Raw genomic sequence first — 22,763 nt, 5'->3', positions numbered from 1 at the left:
AGAAATAGGCATGACTGCAATGTTTATTTAACACTATTATGTTTTACAAAGCATATGGCACAAATCCTCTTTAAATCCTACTATGCTAGCTTTCTGTTTGGAGATATTGATAGTAGTGACCTATTGGGAGGTGCAAACAAGTTCCCACGTAGCTGTAGATGAGTCCTATCGTAATCAGCTGGCAAGTCTTACTGCAGCTAATCGGTGGAATTGTGCTTATCTGGAGGGTAAGCAGTGGAGAAATTTGTTTGAAGTGCTCGAAAAAAAATGACTGCAATTTTGGAATCAGCATGCCAATTTTAGTTTTAATCAGCATAAAAATCTAACTCAACAGAATTTTTTTTCAAAATTGTTCCCCAGTGTTGTTTATAGCGCAAACGTACCGCAATTTTGTGACTGCGACCAGCTAATGGTTGATTGATAGAATGAATATTGAAATGAGGCGTGAGGGATCAGCGGATTTGGGATATGGAAACTCCTCACTTGCCTTGTAATTTAGAGAGTGAGAGTGCTGAAGAGAAAAAGCAATCTAAAAATCTCCTTGATATTTTCACGAAATTATTAAAACTGTTTTGTTGAAAGGTTGGCACGGTGGACGACTGGTTAGCACATCCACCTCACAGGTCAGAGGTCCTGGGATCAAATCTGGCCTTCCTTTGTGGAAATCGCTTGTTTTCCCCCATACCTGTATGGGTTTTCTCCAGTTTCCTCCCACATCCTAAAAGACGCAGGGTAGGTTAAGTGAACTCCCTAAATTGTCTGTGAGTGTGAATGGTTGTTGTTTGTTCAAATGTGCCCCGCGACTGGCTATTGACACGGCTTTCTTTACATTAACTTTTTTGCTCACCAGACACTGTGGCTAGTGGTTTCCCAGAGTTAGTAGCCATTCAGCATTTTCATGAGCCACACTTTTGTTGTTGGATAATTATGTTTATTATAGCTGCCGGCACAGTGGACAACTGGTTCGCACAACTGCCTCACAGTTCTGAGGACCGGGGTTCAAATCCCGGCCCCGCCTGTGTGGAGTTTGCATGTTCTGCCCGTGCCTGGGTGGGTTTTTTCTCCCACATCCCAAAAACATTCATGGTAGGTTGGTGAATGTGAGTCCGAATGGTTGTTTGTTTCTATGAGCCCTGCGATTGGCTGGCGACCGGTTCAGGGTGTACCCGGCCTCTCGCCCGAAGATGCCTGGGATAGGCTCCAGCAACCCGCGACCCTAGTGAGGAGAAGCGGTAGAGAAAATGGATGGATGGATGATTATAGCTAGATTTTAAATAACTAGATTTATACAACTCTTTTAAATGTAAATGACCCCAGTGTACAGTGTCGAGGGATGCCACAGTTGGGCCTGAAAAAATGTATAGTGGTATGGATAAAATGAGTAATTGATAACACAGAATATGGTTTGATTGTTAAATCGGCTGCATGTTCAGAAGGTTATTATTATAATTGACTCCGAATATATTATTACAAATATCCGTCAGGCGCCTAGAAGAGAAACTACCGTAAATTAAAACCAACCAGTCATGCATATTTACAGCCACAAGATGGAGCTATAGTGGAAGTCACTCAAATGACACCATACAGTGTTACAGTTATTGGCTTGCTCAATGCTTATTTGCAAACTTATGTAACCAGTAACAGCTTATTTTATTATATACTTTTGGTTTACCTTGTATTGTAAAATGGGACTTACAATATTAAGTTAGACATTTTTGACAATAATGCATGTTGAAGTAATCCATTTTCTTTACCGCTTATCCTAACTAGCGTCGCGGGCTCCTGGAGGCTATGCCAGCTTTCTTCGGGTGGTTCACCGGTTGTTGAACTAACAATTCGGATAATTAGATAAAATATTGACATAATAACATTTTAGCATAAACTGGTTATTAGGGGAACTGCAATAGCGGAACTTATCTCCAGGGTATAACTGGCGGACTTATACTGCAAACAAGATCAACAGATAAAGTCTTAGCCTGTTCGGGGAAGTTCCATCTGATGACTAATTTGAAATAGGCAAAAGACCCAATAAATAATAAAAGAACTTGTGAAATGGGGGCGAGTTATCCTTAAATGACTCCAAATGTTCCCAAAAGCCTTCCTGGCAGAAAACAGGTGACGTAAAACGGCCTCTGGCAAGGCACACCTCTATATAAGTTTCAAACTGACAAGTGTCGGGGGCTGTTGCGCTATTAAAGATTAGTTACTGAGGTCTAATCACTTACTCTCTTTTCTATTTTTGTGTAAAACGTAGGGTGACGAGAGATGGAGCTTTAAAACAAATTGAATATCTTATTGAGAAAAGGTCCAACTAAAATAGACGAGTTTAGCTTTTACTATCGAGCTGGAGCCCTCGATCTCTCTTCTCTTTCCTTGCCTATTCATAACTCATAACTTTAAGGTTTTAGAAACGGTTGATCTGATCAATCAAATATTTCTTTTTCCATTTCCAATTTTCTTTTTATTCTATTTACACTTTGTATTTTCACATTTTGGAATGTTTTCAGTCGAACTACGTTCCTACCCTCACCTATGGTCACGAGCTGTGGGTCGTGACCGAAAGAACGAGATCCAGGATACAAGCCTGCCGAAATGAGTTTCCTCCGCAGGGTGTCCGGGTTCTCCCTTAGAGAGAGGGTGAGAAGCTCGGTCATCCGGGAGGATCTCAGAGTAGAGCCGCTGCTCCTCCGCATCGAGAGGAGCCAGATGAGGTGGCTGGGGCATCTGATTCGGATGCCTCCCGGACGCCTCCCCGGTGAGGTGTGCCGGTCACGTCCCACCGGGAAGAGACCACGGGGACGACCCAGGACACGCCGGAGAGACTACGTCTTTCGGCTGACCTGCTTTCAGACCGCATCTCAGAGGGCCGTCTTGGAACATTTTATCTCATTGAAAGTGAGTAGATGTTTCTCACTCAGTTCCTTTTTGTGAATTTTATTATTTTCATGTTTTTATCATTTGTTCCTTTCTGTAATTTTACTATTTTATTTGTATCGAAGCTTTGCCCTTGCCAAATTCTGTCGATTAAATTACCTTTTTTCCACGCAAAGAAAAATGTCCCTTAGCTCAGTGTCGTCAATATTAGCAGGTTTAATAACATATTATCAACGCAGCCATTAATTATTCTCTCTCCATTTTTGAAAGGTGATTTCGGCTAACATATTTAAAAGCTACAACAGGTGCTGGCTGTCGTATCAAGACCGTCTAATTAAACCTAGGTCGAATACCAAGTGCTCCAGACTAGATGGGAGAAGGCAGCCTTAAAGAAGTGTGGTTAGAATTGATTGAATATCTACTAAAGGTTACTCTATTAAGTAAAGCCTAACTTGAGCGGGGCCGACGCTTCATATTTGGCTGTGAGAACCGAGGCGATTCTCTCTCGACACCGGCTTAAGCAAGCTCCCGTCACCAGTTACGGTTCACTGTGTAATACGCAGGAGCTTTAACCCTTTAAACGGACAGCTGGTCAGGACTCCCTTAGTTCTAAAGAACCGGGTCGGCTGGGCTAAGTGAGATCTGGCGCAACACCCAAAACAAGACTACGTAAATGTTTAACGTCGCAAAAACCACCATGCGTAGCAGACTTGTGAGTCTGAACCACCACACAGACTTCGGTGAGTCTCTTTCAAATATGCTCGAAAGCGAAATTCAATTTCGCATTACACTTCAGCAGGGGCATGTATGTACAATCAGTTGATTCGGCTACAGCAGTAGCCATAGATTCTGCTTTTCGCAGGTTTCCAGAAGCTTTCCTGCAACGTCCTTCGCAAAGTAGTTCTACTCCGCGAAGAGTTGTTGTGTCTGAGAGAGGCACTTTGATAAGAGCTTCAGTGACAAGCGGCTTAGTTTTGTTGTCAACAATCACTTCATCACTGGCAGCAAGCATGCAGCTGTTTAGTTTCTGATTCAGTAAAAGGTCTCATATTCATAGGATCAGGGTACCAATTTAATACTTGTTGCGTTTGGCAGGCCAAACAAAATACAGTACTTCTCGGTCCGTTCTGTTTGCAATTGCCCGTTTTCAACACCCGCTGTGTGTTTTCCGGCTTTAAGAGAGCCATTTTGAAGTTTGTAGCGAATAGCGATATAGTCTCATCTTGTTAGGTGCATTTTTGGATGTTTGGATGACAGTGTGAGCAGCGATTGACAGCAAGTCCACTTGGACAAACGTCATCATTTTATTGATCGCCACAAACACGATATTTCAAACTAAAATAGTCGAGTCTGGCAGGCCGTATCCAATTTCAAACCGGCCACTAGTTAAATAAGCCTGGTTTATTATTTTAGATGCTGTTTGAGAAAACGACAATGAAATATACTGGAGTGTCGAGGAAGTTGACACTGGAATCCCCAGCATGCCGAGCGGCATTGTGTAAATACTTGCTAAGAATGACTTGTTTGTTGTTGATGTTAAATGTTAATTATTCCCGGTAGGAGTAGTAACTTAGGCGTGTTCTTCAGGCCCGTTAATTTGATCATTGTTCACGAATTGTTGGTTGAGTTATTCAAGCACCGTGAGTTGCCGCTGCTGCTGCGCCTCTCTGCCTTTTATGCTTGCCACCGCAAAGAGGCAACGGAATAAAGCTCCGACCGATAACGGACACTAAACACGACACAGCAATCACTTCAAATATGCACGAACAATCGTGGACAGACCAATTCTGCAAAATATTACCTTAGTACAGACGTGTGTGTTGCTATTGATTCTGGAAGGATTCAGCTGCTAGCTCGATCCAGTGGAGATCATTTCCATTGTTGCTTTTCAGTGTAGGAAAGGGAATAAAGTTGCCGAGCGCCTTCCAGTCGCTCAGGATATCGGGCTTTACTATTACACATGCCGTGACTGCAATGCTTCGCCATTATTTATCCTGGAAAAAACGATTAGGAGTGCCAAACTAGTTTTAGTTTTTGGGATACATTCACCCCAATTTGATCTCAAGTGGGCTAATAATAAGATATGAGCAACGGCAATCCCCAAATGTTCCCACTGTTTGGGTGCAAATAATTACAAGTACTACATTTGGAAAATATTCACATTTATTATTACCTCGTTGCAAATCATATGAGCAATGAGAAATGTCTAAACAAAATGAGTGCAATTTGAACAATACTATAAATTTGTGTTTTCATTTATGCGTGCAATTTACAGATCACAATGGATCGATAAACGATCTTTTTTAAAACAGCTTCCTTTCCCTTTGGGCTTGTCCCTTTAGGGGTCGTCACAGCGCGTCATCCTTTTCCATGGCAGCCTATCTCCTGCATCCTCCTCTCGAACACCAACTGCCCTCATGTCTTCCCTCACGACATCCATCCACCTTCTCTTTGGCCTTCCTCGAGCTCTCTTGCCTGGCAGCTCCATCCTCATCATCCTTCTACCAATATACTCACTCTCTCTCCTCTGGACGTGTCCAAACCATCGAAGTCTGCTCTGTCTAACTTTGTCTCCAAAACATCCAACCTTGGCTGTGCCTCCTGATGAGCTCATTTGTAATTTTATCCAAACTGGTCACTCCGAGAGCGAACCTCAACATCTTCATTTCCGCCACCTCCAGCTCTGCTTCCTGTTGTCTCTTCAGCGCCACTGTCTCTAATCCGTACATCATGGCTGGCCTCACCACTGTCTTATAAACTTTCCCCTTCATCCTAGCAGAGACTCTTCTGTCACACGATTCACCTGACACCTTCCTCCACCCGTTCCAACCTGCTTGGACCCGTTTCTTCACTTCCTGACCACACTCACCATTGCTCTGGACGGTTGACCCCAAGTATTTAAAGTCCTCCACCCTTGCTATCGCTTCTCCCTGTAGCCTCATTCTTCCCCCACCAGCCCTCTCATTCATGCACATATATTCTGTTTTACTTCGGCTAATCTTCATTCCTCTTCTTTCCAGTGCATGCCTCCATCTTTCTAACTGTTCCTCCAGCTGCTCCCTGCTTTCACTGCAGATCACAATGTCATCTGATTTGCATGATTGCATCTGATTTGCATGATTTGCATTAATAAATGCCTCAAAACCAAAAAAAAAAAGAGTGAAGACGATATTGAAACAGCTCCAATGATCTTTATTGACTATACATCAAAACAGAGTACATAAAACACAATAAAACCAGTACATGGTCTTCTTCTGATGCTGCAGTATTGCAGGGCATTACTGTCAAACATTTATTCTCTCTTTGTTGTGTTTCCGCATGTGTGCGGTTAAAGTCTTCTTCTGAGCATAGTTTCCTCCACAAACTGAACAACTAAAAGGTTTTTCTCCTGTGTGTGTCCTCATGTGTGATACCAGATTTTGCTTTTGAGCGAATGTTGTGCCGCAAACCGAGCAACTAAAGGGTTTTTCTCCTGTGTGTATTTTCATGTGAGATTCCACATGTGACTTATGAAGGAATGTTTTATCGCAAAATAAGCAACTAAATGTTTTTTCTCCTGTGTGTATTCTCATGTGTTTGACCATGTTCGGCTTTTGAGAGAACATTTTCCCACAAATTGAACAAGAGAAGGGTTTTTCGCCTGTGTGTGTTCTCATGTGTGAGTCAACATGGGTCTTTCGAGAATATGTTTTACCACAAATTGAGCAACAAAAGGGGTTTTCTCCAGTGTGCGATCTCATGTGTGCTATCATAGTTTCCTTATGAGGGAATGCTTTACCACAAGTTGAGCAACTGAAAGGTTTTTCACCTGTGTGTATTCTTATGTGTGATTCCACATGTTCCTTTCGAGAGAACTTTTTACCACAAAATGGGCAACTAAAGGGTTTTTCCCCTGTGTGTGTTTTCGTGTGTCTATTAGTATTTGTTTTTTTATCAGAACCTTGAAAACAAACTGAGTGGGTAATTTTCTTTGTATGCATTTGTGAAGTTTCCTTGTTGCCAAGAGGTGCCTCCTTTTTAGAGCATTTTGACTGTTTGTTGTAATTTTCACAGTCTGCGTCGCTCTTTGAAGGTTCTTGTGCGTTTGCACCGTCTGATAGTGGAGCTAAGAGGTTGTCTGGTAGTGCTCCGCCAGAGGGGTCTCCACTTGGACTGCGATGATGAAGCTGTGACCACTCAAGTGGTTCATCTGCGTCCTCTTCACTCTTTACGCAAACAACAGTCAGTGGAAACTTGCTGACGTCAGCCTCCTCGTCCTCTTCTTTAACGTGTATATGCTGTGGATCACCTTCTTCCTGTTTAACGTGGGGGGAATGTGGATCGTCCTCTTCCTCTTTAATGTGGAAGTGCTGTGGATTCTCTTGCTCAAAACTGGATCTCCTCCTCTGCGACTGAAGGGTAAGTTCTTCCTGAGGACCAATCAACTCTTGGACGTCTGCAGGACACAAGCAAGTCAGTTACGTTGCTATTACCATACAGTTGGCAATTTTTCCAAATAAAAACAACATTGCCGTTGCGTGACGGAGTGGTAAACTTTCAGACATATCGGTGGAAAGACCCAGCACAGAGTCGGACATAGTTTGTCTCTTCGTCGCTAGTCCCTTTAGCCACAAAGGAAAGTAAACAGTTTTACGACAGCTTTCCTCAATGTGCCATCTTAGCAACTCTGTACACCAGGTGACTAACATGCATGTGATATGGTGTTCATTCACTAATAAGTTCCTATTGATAAGTAGAAGTAGCAATAGTAGTAGTCATTCCTACCAATAAATTCTATTCCCCGCCAATTTCGTCTAAAGACGCCAATGGCGTTTTTTAACGGGGGTGGGTGGGGGAGGGCCTTGTGCAGTTTTTTGTGATCGGCAAGCCTCTGGATAACTGCAATGAGCAATGGCACCCTGTAGAGGGCAACAATGCGTTGAGGTGAACGTCCCTCCCTCAGATTGAAGAAGAGGAAGAAGAAGGAGGGGCGGGTCGGCGGGGTGCAACAGACAATGAGAAGAGACACACATTATGGCGAAAAAGAGAGAAGACAAAATGAAAAACATCTTTAAAAAACATAATAATAAAAAAAAAACTTTCGGTACTAGAAATTTAATGCGCCAAGGCAAGAAAAATATTCCTGCGACCGACAGGAATGATGCTTTAGGTCATGCGGGGGAATAAACGATGACGCTACGGGCTCCATTTACAGCTCGGCCATCTTGCAGTAATGGAACACCCGCGAGTCGAACGTCTTTAAGGATTACGATGAAAAAAAGTCGGGTTTTTTTTAGTTGTTTTTTTTTAGCCTTGTAAAACACGTCGTCAAGAAAAGGTATTCTCGAGTAATGGTAGGTATTTTTTGAAAACTTACAGGTTATGCATCCAGCAGACGTTCGACTCCCATTCCAGTACGCAGTGAAAACAAAAAAGGTAATTCAAAGCTTCCCCCCTCCACATCCCACTACAGTAATTTCAACAATGTATTTTTTTTTAGTAATAGTTATATTTCTAAACTGGACAGGTTGTGCTTCGAGCAGAAGTACGGACTGGTCGCAAGGACAATGACAACCACACAAGATTCCATTCACCGCCACCAAAGAATAACATCTCGATGTGGACAAAACGTTGCTCGATATTATGCGCAAGGTAATAAAAACCTGGACTATTGAGCAAAGGGCAGAGGAGGAGAATTTGGAGGAAAGTGTGGGAGCCCCATTTCTTCATGCATTTTTGTCTAATGTAAATTACAGAATTTACATAGCTATACTTGTAAATAAATTATTTTTCTTTCAAAAGTACTTTCTCAGTGTGGTTGAAAAAATATATATTGGTGTTAAAGTCATTGTTCTGCTTTATGTGTCTGCTTTCACAAAAAAGGCTGTTCTCTCCATTTTTTTCCGCCCTCCAAAAACAGATTTGGCTGAAAGTAGCCTATATTTGACTGCTGATTACTAACGAACGGTATAAACTAGAGACAAACTTTTTTTTTTCTGACAAAAGAAGAGTCTGATCTTGCTTTTGGTGGTTTTGGTGTTTACATCGTCATAGTACACAATATTCTGTGGGGCTTGAAAAATGAGTGAAATTGCTCGAAAAATGTCTGGCATTCGAGGGGTTCCCTGCTCAGGAAACGGCCGGCAGTGAATGAGTTAAGATATCAACTCACAGGTTCTTACAGGTGTTTAGACACTAAAAAAAGAACCCCACCGCACCGCTCGTCAGTAGCCCTTCTCTGTCCTCTCTCATCTTGTTCTCTTAGGTATTACATGTCTTCACCGGGTGTGTGTCCCCCATCCACAAATGAGAACACGATTTACTTGAGGTCAAATGTCTAGAGTGCTGCACTATTGTTCTGCTGTGGTTCTAGTCCCTATTCCCCTTGACCGTTCTATTCCGCTGTCTGTCCCCTAAAAACCCGTTTCTGTCCAGCTGCATTTTTAATAAACATCAGAATAATAATAAAAAAATAAGCAGAGGGAATATTTAAAGCTCCCCTGTTGCACAGCAAAACTGTTCCAGCACAAAAGGCATACAGATCCACCCATTCTGCGAGGCCATGCAGCTGAACAGGACAGGTCAAAAAACCAAACAAACAAACAAACAAAAAAAGATATTTGTTTAATGTAATCAATGATTAGTTAATGAGTAGCGAGTAACAATAGTCTAGCATAGTGTTGATATACCCATCCCACAAGTCCATGCATTATAAAGAAGTCCATGTGGATGGAAGGAAAGCAAATCTGTGGAATAAATAGATACATAAATAAATGGTGGAACGCCTTTAAAAAGTTTTACTGTGATAATGACAGAGCAAATCAGCCTATCCACATGCACTGTCCGCTCTTACTGCGGTTATTTTAATATCAATATTAGCCCTTTTACTTTATTCATAAATCCAAGTGTCAAAAGCAGAAGACGAGTGGTGGACTGACCTTGGCTGTACAACACGACGTGACTCTTGCCAACAGCTTCCAGTCGTTCACGTTTTTGCTCGTTCTCCTCGTACGAGGCCATCGTTCAAAATATGATAGTCGTCGTTCTTTGAACAACTACTCCAACATTTTTCCACTCGATTTCACCGGGTTGCCGTTGCATCGTTTTTATGTCGTCCCGTAGTTACGCCAACTTCCGTTTGTCTTCTTCTTCGATGGTTGGTTTTACGGCAGTGGCGTGTCCCTGGTAACACGGCTGCCATCTTGCGGCGATATTGAAGACGCTTCAAGGTCAGGAGCCTAAAATAAAAATACAAATAAAAAAAAACGATTATTATTTTTATTATTATTGTCATTTAAACATGTTTTTTAAATCTAATTATAATCAAGAATGAATGGAAATTACAGTCTTGTTTGCGCATTTAAAAAAAAGCACAAATACTAGGGCAATTTTACAGGTGGTAGTTGTTGGTCAAGGGCATGCTGAATTGTTTCCACAAAACCCCTCTTGTTGGCTCTCGGATGGATATAACTTCTGAGACAAAAAGGTAATAATATTTTTTAAGGCCTACAAAAACAAAAATGATGCAAAGAAAATCTAAATAAATAATAATGAAATTAAAGTGGCGTCATCTGCTTGAGGACCAAAGAGGTTCCAAATCAAGAAATTAGATTGGAATCGTCTTCCTTTATTGGCAACCTCCACTATCAAAAGTGCCAACATTAAATGACTAAAAAATACATAATGAGAATAATTAAACAAGAGAGAATTACAGATAATATTATTTTAAGATGTTCAGCACAGAAGCGACAACATTAAGTACATCACTAAGTAAATAAATAAATAAATGAACATTTTCTAACGAAATAAATATTGAAATAATTAAATGACAACAAAGATTATAATTCGAATTCATTAAACATGTAATTGTTTATTTAGTTATGTATTCATTTATTTAATTTCCGCACTTTCGGTACTCCACACTCCTCATTGGTCCTCGATTATAGAAGTAACAGTTATCCGTTTGTGCTAGTTTCAATAATACCATCATTGTAGTACAATCTGTCGTTTTCAATTTGTCACTATTTGAACTTGAAATCTTTTTTAAGAGGAGGACCGAGGACAGGTTGCAAATCGACAAATCGTCGTCTTTCTTTCTCGGCTCTCATCTTGAAGTGTTTTCAATACCGCCGCAAGATGGCAGCTGCGCGTTACCATGGACACTCCGCTGTCGTAAAATCACTGTTGGAAGCGTAAAATCCGGAAGTTGCCGTCGCTGCAAGGCGACACGAAAACGACACAACGGCGACCGGATGAACACGAGTGGAAGAAACGTCAAAAAGTTGAAACAGTTGGAAGGGGAGAGACTAATACCTTATTGTGTCTGGTTCACAGAACAATGGCGTCGTACGAGGAGAACGAGCAGCAACGAAAACAACTGGAAGCTATTGGCAAGAATCACATCGTGTTGTACAGCCAAGGTCTGTCCACTAGTCTTTTACTTATAACATTTTCAATAATTCATAAAGAAAAGGGATGTTCAGAAGGGGGGAGTAATAGTAAAATAAGAGTACTCGCGACTTTGGACATTGTAAACCAAGGCACCGTCCAAGAAAAGTAGTGAAACACCATCAGAGACTTACTGTGGGAAATTAAGTCCACGAAAACTGAACTGCTGGCCAAAATTGAAAAAGGCAGACAGGCAGAATGAGGAGTTTGTGCAGACAAAGCAGCAGTTTTGAGAGACGAAATGAAAGCGCCTTTCAATCAGGCTAATGAAAAAGTTAACTTCTCTTCGCTGTTTGGCACATACTCTATGTCCTCGCTGTGTCTAAGCCTAGATTTATTCAGTTAAAAAAAAATGCTAACACATTGTCTTACATCTGTAAAAAATAAACATTTCTGAATCCCTATAAACTGTATCTACTTTCTCAAAAACAACTTCTTTTCCTTTGGGCTTGTCCCGTTAGGGGTCGTCACAGCGCGTCATCCTTTTCCATGTAAGCCTATCTCCTGCATCCTCCTCTCGAACACCAACTGCCCTCATGTCTTCCCTCACGACATCCATCCACCTTCTCTTTGGTCTTCCTCTAGCTCTCTTGCCTGGCAGCTCCATCCTCATCATCCTTCTACCAATATACTCACTATTTCTCTTCTGGACGTGTCTAAACCATTGGAGTCTGCTCTCTCTAACTTTGTCTCCAAAGCATCGAACCTTGGCTGTCTCTCTGATGAGCTCATTTCTAATTTTATCCAACCTGGTCACTCCGAGAGAGAACCTCAACATCTTCATTTCCGCCACTTCCAGCTATGCTTGCTGTTGTCTTTTCAGTGCCACTGCCGCTTTGATTGTGAAAAGCCAAAATGTATCACAATAAAATTTTGATGAATTGCCCATCCCTAAAATACTTTTGAAACTTATTACTGCATCACACAATGGCAACAATGTTTCTTTTGTTAGAAGAATCATTTATAGTCACTGTTGTAGTCAGTTACAGTCATATCGCTTGCTTGTGTTCTGCAGACATCCAGCAGCTGATTGGTCGTGAGGAAGATCTTCCCACTCACTCTCCAGGGGGGACCTCCAGTTCGGAGCAAGATGATCCACAGCACCCTTGGGTGAAAGAGGAAGAGGAGGATCCACAGTTCAGAATCCACGTTAAAGAGGAAGAGGAGGAGGCTGACATCAGCAAGCTGCCACTGACTGATGTTTCTGTGGAGAGTAAAGACTACGAAGAGGAACCACATGAGTGGTCACTGCGCCATCTTCACAGTCCAAGTGGAGACCATTGTGGAGGACCACCACCAGACAACCTCTTAGCTCCACTGTCAGATACTGACGACATACAAGAACCTTTGAGGAACAATGCAGACTGTGAAGGTGATGACAAACAGTTGAAATGCTCTGAAAAGGAGACAACTCTCTGCACCAAGGAAACTTTACAAACACGTCAAACAAAAATTACACGCTCAGTTTGTGTTAGAAAACATGTTATTAGACACACAAGAACACACACAGGAGAAAAGCCCTTTTGTTGCTCATTGTGTGATAAAACATTCTTTCAAAAGTCACACTTTGTATCACACATGAGAAGACACACTGGAGAAAAACCATTTTGCTGCTCAACTTGTGGTAAAAGATTCACGCTAAAGGAAAACATGGTATCACATATGAGAACACACACAGGAGAAAAACCGTTTTGTTGCTCAATTTGTGGTAAAAGATTTACTCTAAAGCCAAACATGATATCACACATGAGAACACACACAGGAGAAAAGCCCTTTCAATGCACTTTGTGTGATAAAACATTCTCTCATAAATCACATCTGGCACCACACATGAGAATACACATGGGAGAAAAACCCTATGGTTGCTCAACATGTGGTAAAAAGTTCTCTCGAAAGCTAAACATGGAAACACACATGAGAACACACACAGGAGAAAAACCCTTTCATTGCTCCATTTGTGGTAAAAGATTCACCCGAAAGCCAAACGTGGTAAAACATATGACAATACACACTGGTGAAAAACCCTATAGTTGCTCAACTTGTGGTAAAACATTCTCTCATAAGCCCCACATAGTATCACACATGCGAATACACACAGGAGAAAAACCATTTTGTTGCTCAATTTGTGGTAAAAGATTCGCTCTCAAGTCAAACATGGTAAAACACATGAGAACACACACAGGAGAAAAGCCTTTCAGTTGCTCAACTTGTGATAAAACATTCTCTCATAAGCCACACATGGTATCACACATGCGAACACACACAGGAGAAAAACCCTTTTGCTGCTCAATTTGTGGTAAAACATTCACCTCAAATTCAAACAAGATAAAACACATGAGGACACACACAGGAGAAAAACATTTCAGTTGCTCGTTGTGTGATAAAACATTTTCTCTCAAGTCACACATGGTATCGCACATGATAGCACACACGGGAGAGAAACTGTTCAGATGTTCAGTTTGTGGTGGAAGCTATGCTCAGAAAAAAAGTTTGGTTGTGCACATGCGGACACACAACAAAGGAGAATAAATGTTTTAAAGTAGTTAACCCCCCCCCCCCCCCCCCAACACAGCACCATCTGAAGCAGTATTGTTTTCATTGAACTTTATTCTTCTGACTAGCTGTAAATACAGTAATCCCTAATTTATCGCGGGTCTTACGTTCCAGAAACCCCTCGCAAATAAATGAAATCTGCGAAATAGTGTCAAGTTATTCATTGTATTATAGAAATGTATATCTTTCATGTAGCTGCACGGTGGACGACTGGTTCGAGGGTCTCCCTCACAGTTCTGAGGACCGGGGTTCAATCCCCGGCCTCGCCTGTGTGGAGTTTGCATGTTCTCCCCGTGCCTGTGTGGGTTTTCTCCGGGCGCTCCGGCATTGAATAATATACATGAAACCTCCATCCATCCATTTTCTGAGCCGCTTATCCTCACAAGGGTCACGGGAGTGCTGGAGCCTATCCCAGCTATCATCGGGCAGGGTACACCCTAAACTGTTTGCCAGCCAATCGCAGGCCACATACAAACAAACAACCATTCACACTCACAATCACACCTACGGGCAATTTAGAGTTGTCAATTAACCTACCATGCATGTTTTTGGGATGTGGGAGGAAACCCACGTAGACACGGGGAAAACATGCAAACTCCACACAGGCGAGGCCAGATTTGAACCCCAGGTCCTCAGAACTCTGGGGCAGATGGGCTAACCACTGGCGCAGGTTTCATATTCTGCAAAGAATAATAGCCCATTTGTCCTTATGTAAATCATGGCTGCTACATTAAAATCTTATAGACAATAATGCTAACTGTATCAGAGATGTGCAGGTGAGTAAATGCACATCAGTGACTTAAAGAAAAAATGTCTGTGATACACTGAATCTGCTATAAGTGAACCGCAATATAGTGAGGGATTACTCTACTCTGTTTTGCTGTTTTCACTTTGAAGCAGGGTCACCAAAATGTCCGGGGCACCAGGTAGCCACCTAGCTCACTATGGTGGGACATTGTGATTTCCTAGGAATTGTCTTAGGAGTGAAAGTTTGAAAATGTAAACACATGCAGTTTTGCATATTGATATTTATGTGTTTATTACCTTGAAATCATGAACATGGTCTGTGTCTTCACATATATGATTATCCTTAATTATTGAGAGAGTTTGCAGTTTAAAAATTATTATTTTTGTCATACATATTAAAACTGTCTGTATTACCCAACAGTGCAATATTATTAAACTGATCTTTTGAAATTTCATCCCTGTCTGGTCGCATCTCATGCCGCTAAGGCTAAGTTCACACTGCAGGACATGATGCCCAATTTGGATTTTTTGTTAAATCCGATCTTTTTATGTAGTCGTTAACAGCACAAAAACAAATTCGATTTCTACTGAGAATGATGACCGTGATGTCACCCAAACATGAGATGCCATGTTTACAGAATGTATAGAGTATTCTCCATAGAGAAAAACCTTTCACATGGTACTTAGGCGGCAGGAAGTAAGTGCGTAAATTTGATTTTTATGGCACTTTGCTTCACATTTACAGTTAATGTAGAAATACATAAATATACCATGGAACACAGTGAAGCCAGTCATCAAGTGGAGAAAATAAGGCACAACGGTGAAATTTCCAACAACTGGACATCCCTCTAACATTACTATGAAGACTAGAAGAAAACCTCTCAGAGAGGCTGGCCAGAGGCCGACAGCAACAATGGAGAAGCTACTGTCATTTCAAGCAAGTACTGGCTATTTAGTACATCTTTTATCTTAGTTTAAATATGTCAATTATGCTAAGTCTCTTTTATTTGGGTATTATTTTATTCTGAAAGGACTTAAATACACTAGTCTGTGGTTACTATGCAATGAAAGTCTTTAAAAAGAGTACAAAATCATCTCTATTATGACATGTATGCATACATGCCTGTTCATGAAATTTGACCTTTCCTTTTAATCCATTAAGGTAGTGAACAGAGCAAACAACTAAAAAAGTATATACATTTTGCATAGAACTTGATGCAATACATTTATCCCATAGAAAGGTGTAATAAAATTAATACATTTCTGTAATGTAAACAAATGTATTAATATAATACAACTCATCTTTGACTGAATGTAAATTTTAACTGTGAAAGAGAATACCGCATATTTGCTGTATTTATACTACCGTTATATAGCAAGTGAACAAAAACGTTAATTGTGATCAAATATTTTCTATTTATAAAAACGGCCCAAATCCCAGAATGGTTTTTAACTAATTAATATTCCTAAGGGAAACGCCACAAAATCACTTTCAGGTCAAGAAAATCCCTTCAGATTCGGCAATTTCGTTGAAAACAATAACAATAAATCTTGAAACGTCGTCAATACCGCCGCAAGATGGCAGCAGTGCATTACTGTTGATGTTCACCTGCCGTAAAACCACCTTCCAAGACGAAAAAGCCGGAAGTGGCACAAAAACGTAGAAACAAGACGACGAAGTCCAGTTGAAATCCTGTGAAAAAACACCAAGAGGTTGAAGTAAATGGTTCTAGCGACTTATAACATATTTTATCTTTTCAACACAACAATGGCGTCGTACGAGGAAAACGAGCGACAACGAAAACAACTGGAAGCTGTTGGCAAGAAGCACATCGTGTTGTACATCCAAGGTCTGTCCACGTGCACTGGTATTTGACTTTTAAATGGATTAATATTGATAGGTAAATAACAGTTATACAGTTAGGAACAGAAGACAATGGCGACACGGGTTTCCAGTCATGAACGCAATTGAAACCTTTCAAAGACGTTCCACGAGTGCTTTAAATATCTATATTCATCAAACATGCCTTCCCTCTATCCACATGTTTCAAAAATATTGACATCTTCAAGCTTGTTTAGCGTGGGTTTATTTCTTTGTATTGTTACAATTGTAAGAAGTGTCTCTTTCAACAATGTATACCGATACAGTTACGACAATAGGTTATCCGTTTACAGTAACGTAATCAAAGTATCATAGTAACAACGGCACTTGATTCATTTGACACACTTTTGGAAAACTCAAATTACACATATGCAAATAAAGACAAAATAAAGTAAATATAAATCAAATCAAATTTTAAAAAATCTGTTTTATATTACGTTTAATTAAACCGTGTAGACAACAAGGTGCATTCACATCTCTTGAAGTTCGTCATGCAATGCAGCGGTCCTCGGGCTTTTGTGTGCCATCGACGGGTTTCATGGAAAGCAATATTTTGACGGACTTGCATAGAAACAAAAAACTCATGATTAAAAATGGTGAGTCGTGTTTGAGAGAGAATGTTAGAAATGGAAACAAGACTCCAAGACAAATACGTTTTTTTTTTTTTTTTACCCATTTTTGCTGGTTAAAGAGCTTACCTTTTTACATTTTGTCTCACGAGACCAAGGTGTGTACAGCGGCATCGGCTGGTGCACCTGATTTTCAAAACAAAACACCTTTCAGAGGCTGATAATAATATAGTAATTATAGTATTGTAGTAGTATAGTATAGACGCTACTGTATTTTAATGTTGGTCATTCTAGTGGTCCTTAGAATTTACGTGCTTATTTTTGAGATGGTATTTGGGTAAAATGTTTGGAAAGCACTAGACTAGCCAGTCATTTCACAGAACATTGGTCCCACTGTGGTCAAACTATGTTCACCTTTCTCTCTCCATGTTCTTTTTCCATTTCTTCGTAGCCAATGGGACGAGCAGCTAACAAACAAACAAACCTTCTCTGACTCTGTACTTAGGCTGTCCACCAATATGTCTTAAAGTTTACTCCACCATCGCATAATGACGATGTTGTTTTTCTAGAAAAGTTGTTGACTGTATGGCAGTAGTTATAATAACAGAACTGACTTCTTTGTGTCTTACAGAAGTCCAGCAGCTGATTGGTTGTAAGGAAGAACTTCCCGCTCCGCCGCAGGCGGGGACATACATTTTGGAGCAAGAGGAACCACAGCACCTCCAAATCAAAGAGGAAGACAAAGCTCCACAGCCCCCCCACGTGAAAGAGGAAGAGGAGGAGGCTGACAACAGCATGTTGCTACCTACTGGTGTCTCCGTGAAGAGTGAAAAAGACAAAGATGAACCGAGACCACCCGAAGGGTCACAACGTCATCGTCCCAGTGCATGTGGAAACCACTGTGGGGGACCACCACCAGAAAACATATTTGCTCCACTGTCGGACAGCGACGACATGGAAGAACCTTGGAGGAGTGACAAAGACTGTAAAGGTGACAACAAACGGCTGCAAAGGTCCAAAAAGGAAACTTCACAAACGCATAAAAAAAGTTTAGCCCGCTCAGTTTGCTTTAAAAGCTTTATTCGAAAACGAAATGCTATTGGACACATGAGAACACACACAGGAAAAAACAATTTTAGTTGCTCAAGTTGTAGTCAAACCTTCGCTCATAAGGAAACTATGGTAACACATATGAGGTCATACACTGGCGAAAACCCTTTTCGGTGTTCAGCTTGTGGTAAAACATTCTCTCGAAAGGAACATGTGGAATCACACATGAGAACGCACACTGGAGAAAAACCCTTTCGTTGCTCAGTTTGCGGTCAAACATTTTCTCGAAAGGATTATATGGAATCGCACATGAGAACGCACACTGGAGAAAAACCCTTTGGTTGTTCAACTTGTCGTAAAACATTCTCTCGTAAATCAAACTTAGTATTACACATGAGAATACACATAGGAGAAAAACCCTTTAGTTGCTCAATATGTTGTAAAACATTCACTCAGAAGCCAAGTATGGTAAGACACATGAGAACACACACAGGAGAAAAACCCTTTTGTTGCTCAACTTGTGGTAAAACATTTTCTCGAAAGGATTATTTGGAATCACACATGAGAAGACACACACATGACAAAACGCCTTTGGTTGCTCATTGTGTCATAAAAAAAACATTTTCTTCCAAGCGGAACTACGGACAAATGAGGAGCAATTGTGATTCACTTGAAAAATCGTATCCCGAATCCCAATTTTCGTAATCGTCCCGCCTGAATTGAATGCGATTTGTTCCAAACAAATGGCTTCACGCATGAGTAACACGCCGACCTTGTGGCCTCTCCCTTTTGGTCCACAGAGTTAGCGAACGTATAAAGTGATTGCACAATGCTTTCTTTCCTGTGCGAGTCGCAAGCAACCCTTGTTGCCAGTCCAGACTTCACCACGGTCTGCCCCCGGTAACATAAACCTCCAAGGCTCTCAGTCACGATGTCAGTTACTTAAACATGCTCTCAACTAGGGCTGCACAAGTCATTGAATTTTAATCATGATCGTGATTTTGGCTGCCACTGATGAAATGAGCCTAATCGACTGTGATATTTTTACATTTAAAATGAGGACACTGCTGCATATGAAAAGTGCTTCATTTGAGAGGGATTTTCAAATGAAAAGTCGTTGCTTACAGCCTAATTCTATTGCGTTTTAAGCGTTAACTGTATTTGCGTCCGTTAAGTTGAAATTCGTGATTGCACTTTGTAATAGCACATTTATTCAGTTAGCCCTTGCTAAAATAGATTTTTTTTGTCTTTCACGTCTTTCATTATAATTTATTCTCATTTAAAAAAATCTTTTTGAACTGAACACTGTTACATATTGTTTGTTGAAAAGTAGTGCAATCAAAATACAGCTTTTCCCTAGCATGAGGAATAATTGGGATGAAAAATCGCAATTACAATATTGAACAAAATAATTGTGATTATTATTTTGCCCATAATCGTGCGGCCCTACTTTCAACGTACATTCATCTGTTTTCAATTCATGTGTGGGTAATGTATGATATGAAATAAACAAATCAATAGAACATGAAAGGTTTATTGTTAAAGTTGTTTTATTGTTTTCAAAAGACGATTGATTGTGTTTCTAAAGGCTGGGGTAGTGGAGACTATTCAATATGTTTTCAACTGTGCTTGGCTTCAGTTTCCCTTTTTAGAAATAACCTCCAAGCCGTTGGTGAATGAAAAATTATTGATACACTTAAGAAAAAAAAACAGTAGTATATATTGAACTTATGTATTTCTTTATGTTAACATAATCAATACAGTTAATAATACAATGATTAAAAAGTAAGTATAAAAGTTTTTGTGCTACACAGAAAATATAGCAAGTGAAGAAAAACTTTGACTGGGTGGCAATACCGCCGCAAGATGGCAGCCGTGCATTACCTTGGATGCTCACGTGCTGACCTGCCGTAAAACCACCATTGAAGACGAAAAAGCCGGAAGATAGCGTGGCTTCGAGGCGGCACAAAAACGGAGAAAGAAGACGACCAGGTGACATCATGTGAGAGAGAAAAAAAAACATCATGAAATTGTATTAGTTGGTGTGGGAACGACTTATAATATATTTTAACTTTCCAACACAACGACGGCGTCGTACGAGTTGAACGAGCGACAACGAAAACAACTTGAAGCTGTCGGCATGAATCACATTGTGTTGTACTTCCAAGATCTGTCCACATGTGCACTGGTCTTTGACTTATAAAATGTTCATTATTGAAAATAAGTTAAGGGATTGATATGAATGGTAAAATAACAGTCGTACATTTTGGAATAAAAGACAATGGATATGCGGGTTTGCAGTCATTACGTGTCTACTTGTCTCTTCATATGGCTTTAATTACGTGACCTTCGATTGCACTGCAACGTCTGCTGGTTGAGTCATTCAACTCACCGTTTAGCTTTTTAAAATTACAGGTGGCACGTCTGCGCCTCTCGTTGGGCTGCATTCACTTGCCCTAAGTGCGTTGGAAATCCTAAAAGTCTAGAAACATCACTCTAAGGAACAGCAACAACGCAGGTCTCTTCAGTACATTTTACTATCCAGAGTGAAAAACAATACCGACTTTTAAAAATCACCTATATATATAGTAACTTGCTTTTACGATATACTTTTTTTTATGGTTTTAATTGGTCCCACTGTGGTCAAACTATGTTCACCTTGCTTGTGTCTTGCAGATGTCCAGCAGCTGATAGGTCATGAGAAAGAGCTGGAAGGGGTGAGCTCCAGTTTGGAGCAAGAGCAGCCACAGCCCCCCCAAATCAAAGAGGAAGAGAAAGAGCCACATCCCCTCCAGTTGAAGGAGGAAGAGGAGGATCTACAACCCCCACACATTAAAGATGAAGAGGATCCACAGTCCCTTTACGTAAAGGGGGAGGAGGAGGAGCCTGACATCAGCATGTTGCCACTGACTGTTGTTTTAGTGAAGACGACGAAGACAAACCACCCAAGTGGACACAGCTTCATTCTCACGGTCCAATTGGAGACCATTGTGGAGGAGCACCACCACACAAGCTCTTAGCTCCACTGTCAGACAGTGACGACATGGAAGAACCTTTGAACAACGAAGCAGACTGTGAAGGTGACGACAAACAGTCAAAATGCTCGAGAAAGGAGGCAGCATTTGGCAATCAGGAAACTTCGCAAGCGTTCCAAAAATGTTTAACGTGCTCAGTTTGTGTTAAAAGCTTTGTAAAAATAACACATTCTATTGGACACACAAGAACACGCTCAACTGAAAACTCCTTTAGTTGCTCAGTTTGCAGTGCAACATTGTCTAAAAAAAAATGTTTGGAAAAACATGAGAAAAACCCTTTAGTTGCTCAACTTGTGGTAAAGCATTGTCTCATAAAGAGACCATGATAACACACATGAGATCACACAGTGGAGAAAACCCTTTTTGTTGTTCCATTTGTAGTAAAAGATTCACTCTCAAGCCAAACATGGAAAAGCACATGAGAATACACACAGGAGAAAAACCTTTCAGTTGCTCATTGTGTGCTAAAACATTCTAATCATAAATCGCATTTGGTATTACACATGAGAATACACACAGGAGAAAGACCCTTTTGTTGCTCATTGTGTGATAAAACATTCTCTCATAATTCGCACGTGATATTACATATGAGAATACACACGGGAGAAAATCCCTTTCGTTGCTCAGCTTGTGGTCAAACATTCTCTCGAAAACTAAACATGCTTTCAGACATGAGACAACACACGAGAAGCCCACTTTAGTTCAGTTTGTGATGGAAATCACGCTCAAATGACTACTTGAGGCGGCACGGTGACCGACTGGTTAGAGCGTCAGCCTCACAGTTCTGAGGACCGGGGTTCAATCCCCGGCCCCGCCTGTGTGGAGTTTGCATGTTCTCCCCGTGCCTGCGTGGGTTTTCTCCGGGCACTCCGGTTTCCTCCCGCATCCCAAAAACACGCATGGTAGGTTGATTGAAGACTAAATTGCCCGTAGGTGTCAATGTGAGTGCGAATGGTTGTTTGTTTGTGCCCTGCGATTGGCTGGCAACCAGTTCAGGGTGTACCCCGCCTCCTGCCCGATGATAGCTGAGATAGGCTTGAGCACTCCCACGACCCTTTAGCAAGCAATTTAAGCAAATGTATTATATCAGAAGTGTTATCGCAATATAAAACGACCTGTATAGGCTGTAAAATCTTCTCCATATTGCATAGATCTTTGCAGAAACATTATCATATCATGATGTATGTAATAATGTCAAATGATATCATTCCTCATTTGTGTTATTTCATTCCCTCACCCAATGAGTTTCATAAGAGAATCAATAATGGAGTCTGATCAATAAGTTTGTCAATGTTTGTCTGCGTGTATGCCCTGAGCTTGGCTGGCGACCAGTCAAGGGCGCATGTACCCCATCTCTCGGCCGAAGTCACCAGTGGAAGGCGCCAGCACACTTGTGACCCTGGTGAAGATGAGCGGTGTAAAAAATGGATGGATGGATGAAATGATGGACACAATGTTTAAAGGTAAACAAAAAGAGGAAATGACAACGAAAATGTAGCAAACCGCCCACCTCCTCAGTTTTATTCAACTATTTCAATTTGTGTCAAAATGCTAACATTTATTTTAGTTTGTACTTTTATTGTTGTTTTGAATATTACACGGTGGCCGACTGGTTAGAGCGTCAGC

The 22,763-nt window shown here is 40.9% G+C and overlaps 3 protein-coding genes across 11 annotated transcripts; 2 read left to right on the top strand and 1 right to left on the bottom strand.

The window, feature by feature from the left end:
- The first annotated feature begins 2,181 nt into the window (after positions 1–2,181).
- Positions 2,182–14,985, top strand: LOC133400163 (gastrula zinc finger protein XlCGF57.1-like). 5 transcript variants are annotated; one of them, XM_061672489.1, is made up of 7 exons: positions 2,182–2,895; positions 5,217–7,272; positions 8,233–8,289; positions 8,381–8,505; positions 11,188–11,273; positions 11,763–11,792; positions 12,317–14,985. In XM_061672489.1, exons 3-7 carry the CDS (start codon positions 8,236–8,238, stop codon positions 13,828–13,830), a joined length of 1,809 nt encoding a protein of 602 aa, XP_061528473.1. In that variant the 5' UTR covers positions 2,182–2,895; positions 5,217–7,272; positions 8,233–8,235; the 3' UTR covers positions 13,831–14,985. The 5 variants fall into 5 exon arrangements, with proteins under 5 accessions (XP_061528473.1, XP_061528472.1, XP_061528474.1 ...); XM_061672488.1 differs by having other exon boundaries at positions 2,182–7,272; XM_061672490.1 differs by lacking the exons at positions 2,182–2,895; positions 5,217–7,272 and adding an exon at positions 7,728–8,134.
- On the bottom strand, positions 6,060–9,999 carry LOC133400190 (gastrula zinc finger protein XlCGF57.1-like). The gene is made up of 2 exons (XM_061672604.1): positions 9,792–9,999; positions 6,060–7,309 (listed from the first exon to the last, which is right to left on the bottom strand). The coding sequence occupies exons 1-2, from the start codon at positions 9,871–9,873 to the stop codon at positions 6,159–6,161; spliced, it is 1,233 nt and encodes a 410-aa protein (XP_061528588.1). The 5' UTR covers positions 9,874–9,999; the 3' UTR covers positions 6,060–6,158.
- A 1,269-nt stretch (positions 14,986–16,254) lies between the features above and the next one.
- Positions 16,255–22,754, top strand: LOC133400186 (zinc finger protein OZF-like). Of its 5 annotated transcripts, XR_009768307.1 has the most exons (4): positions 16,255–16,469; positions 17,684–18,043; positions 19,917–20,104; positions 20,779–20,869. XR_009768307.1 is itself a non-coding variant. In XM_061672595.1 (3 exons), exons 1-3 carry the CDS (start codon positions 16,325–16,327, stop codon positions 21,120–21,122), a joined length of 849 nt encoding a protein of 282 aa, XP_061528579.1. In that variant the 5' UTR covers positions 16,255–16,324; the 3' UTR covers positions 21,123–22,754. The 5 variants fall into 5 exon arrangements, 4 of the variants coding, with proteins under 4 accessions (XP_061528579.1, XP_061528581.1, XP_061528578.1 ...); XM_061672595.1 differs by lacking the exon at positions 19,917–20,104 and having other exon boundaries at positions 20,779–22,754; XM_061672597.1 differs by lacking the exon at positions 20,779–20,869 and having other exon boundaries at positions 19,917–20,429.
- The last annotated feature ends 9 nt before the right edge of the window (positions 22,755–22,763 follow it).

The sequence above is a fragment of the Phycodurus eques genome, chromosome 3 (assembly GCF_024500275.1).
Source record: "Phycodurus eques isolate BA_2022a chromosome 3, UOR_Pequ_1.1, whole genome shotgun sequence".
In the NCBI taxonomy this organism is placed as follows: domain Eukaryota; kingdom Metazoa; phylum Chordata; class Actinopteri; order Syngnathiformes; family Syngnathidae; genus Phycodurus; species Phycodurus eques.
This window is presented reverse-complemented; position numbering and strand designations above follow the sequence as displayed.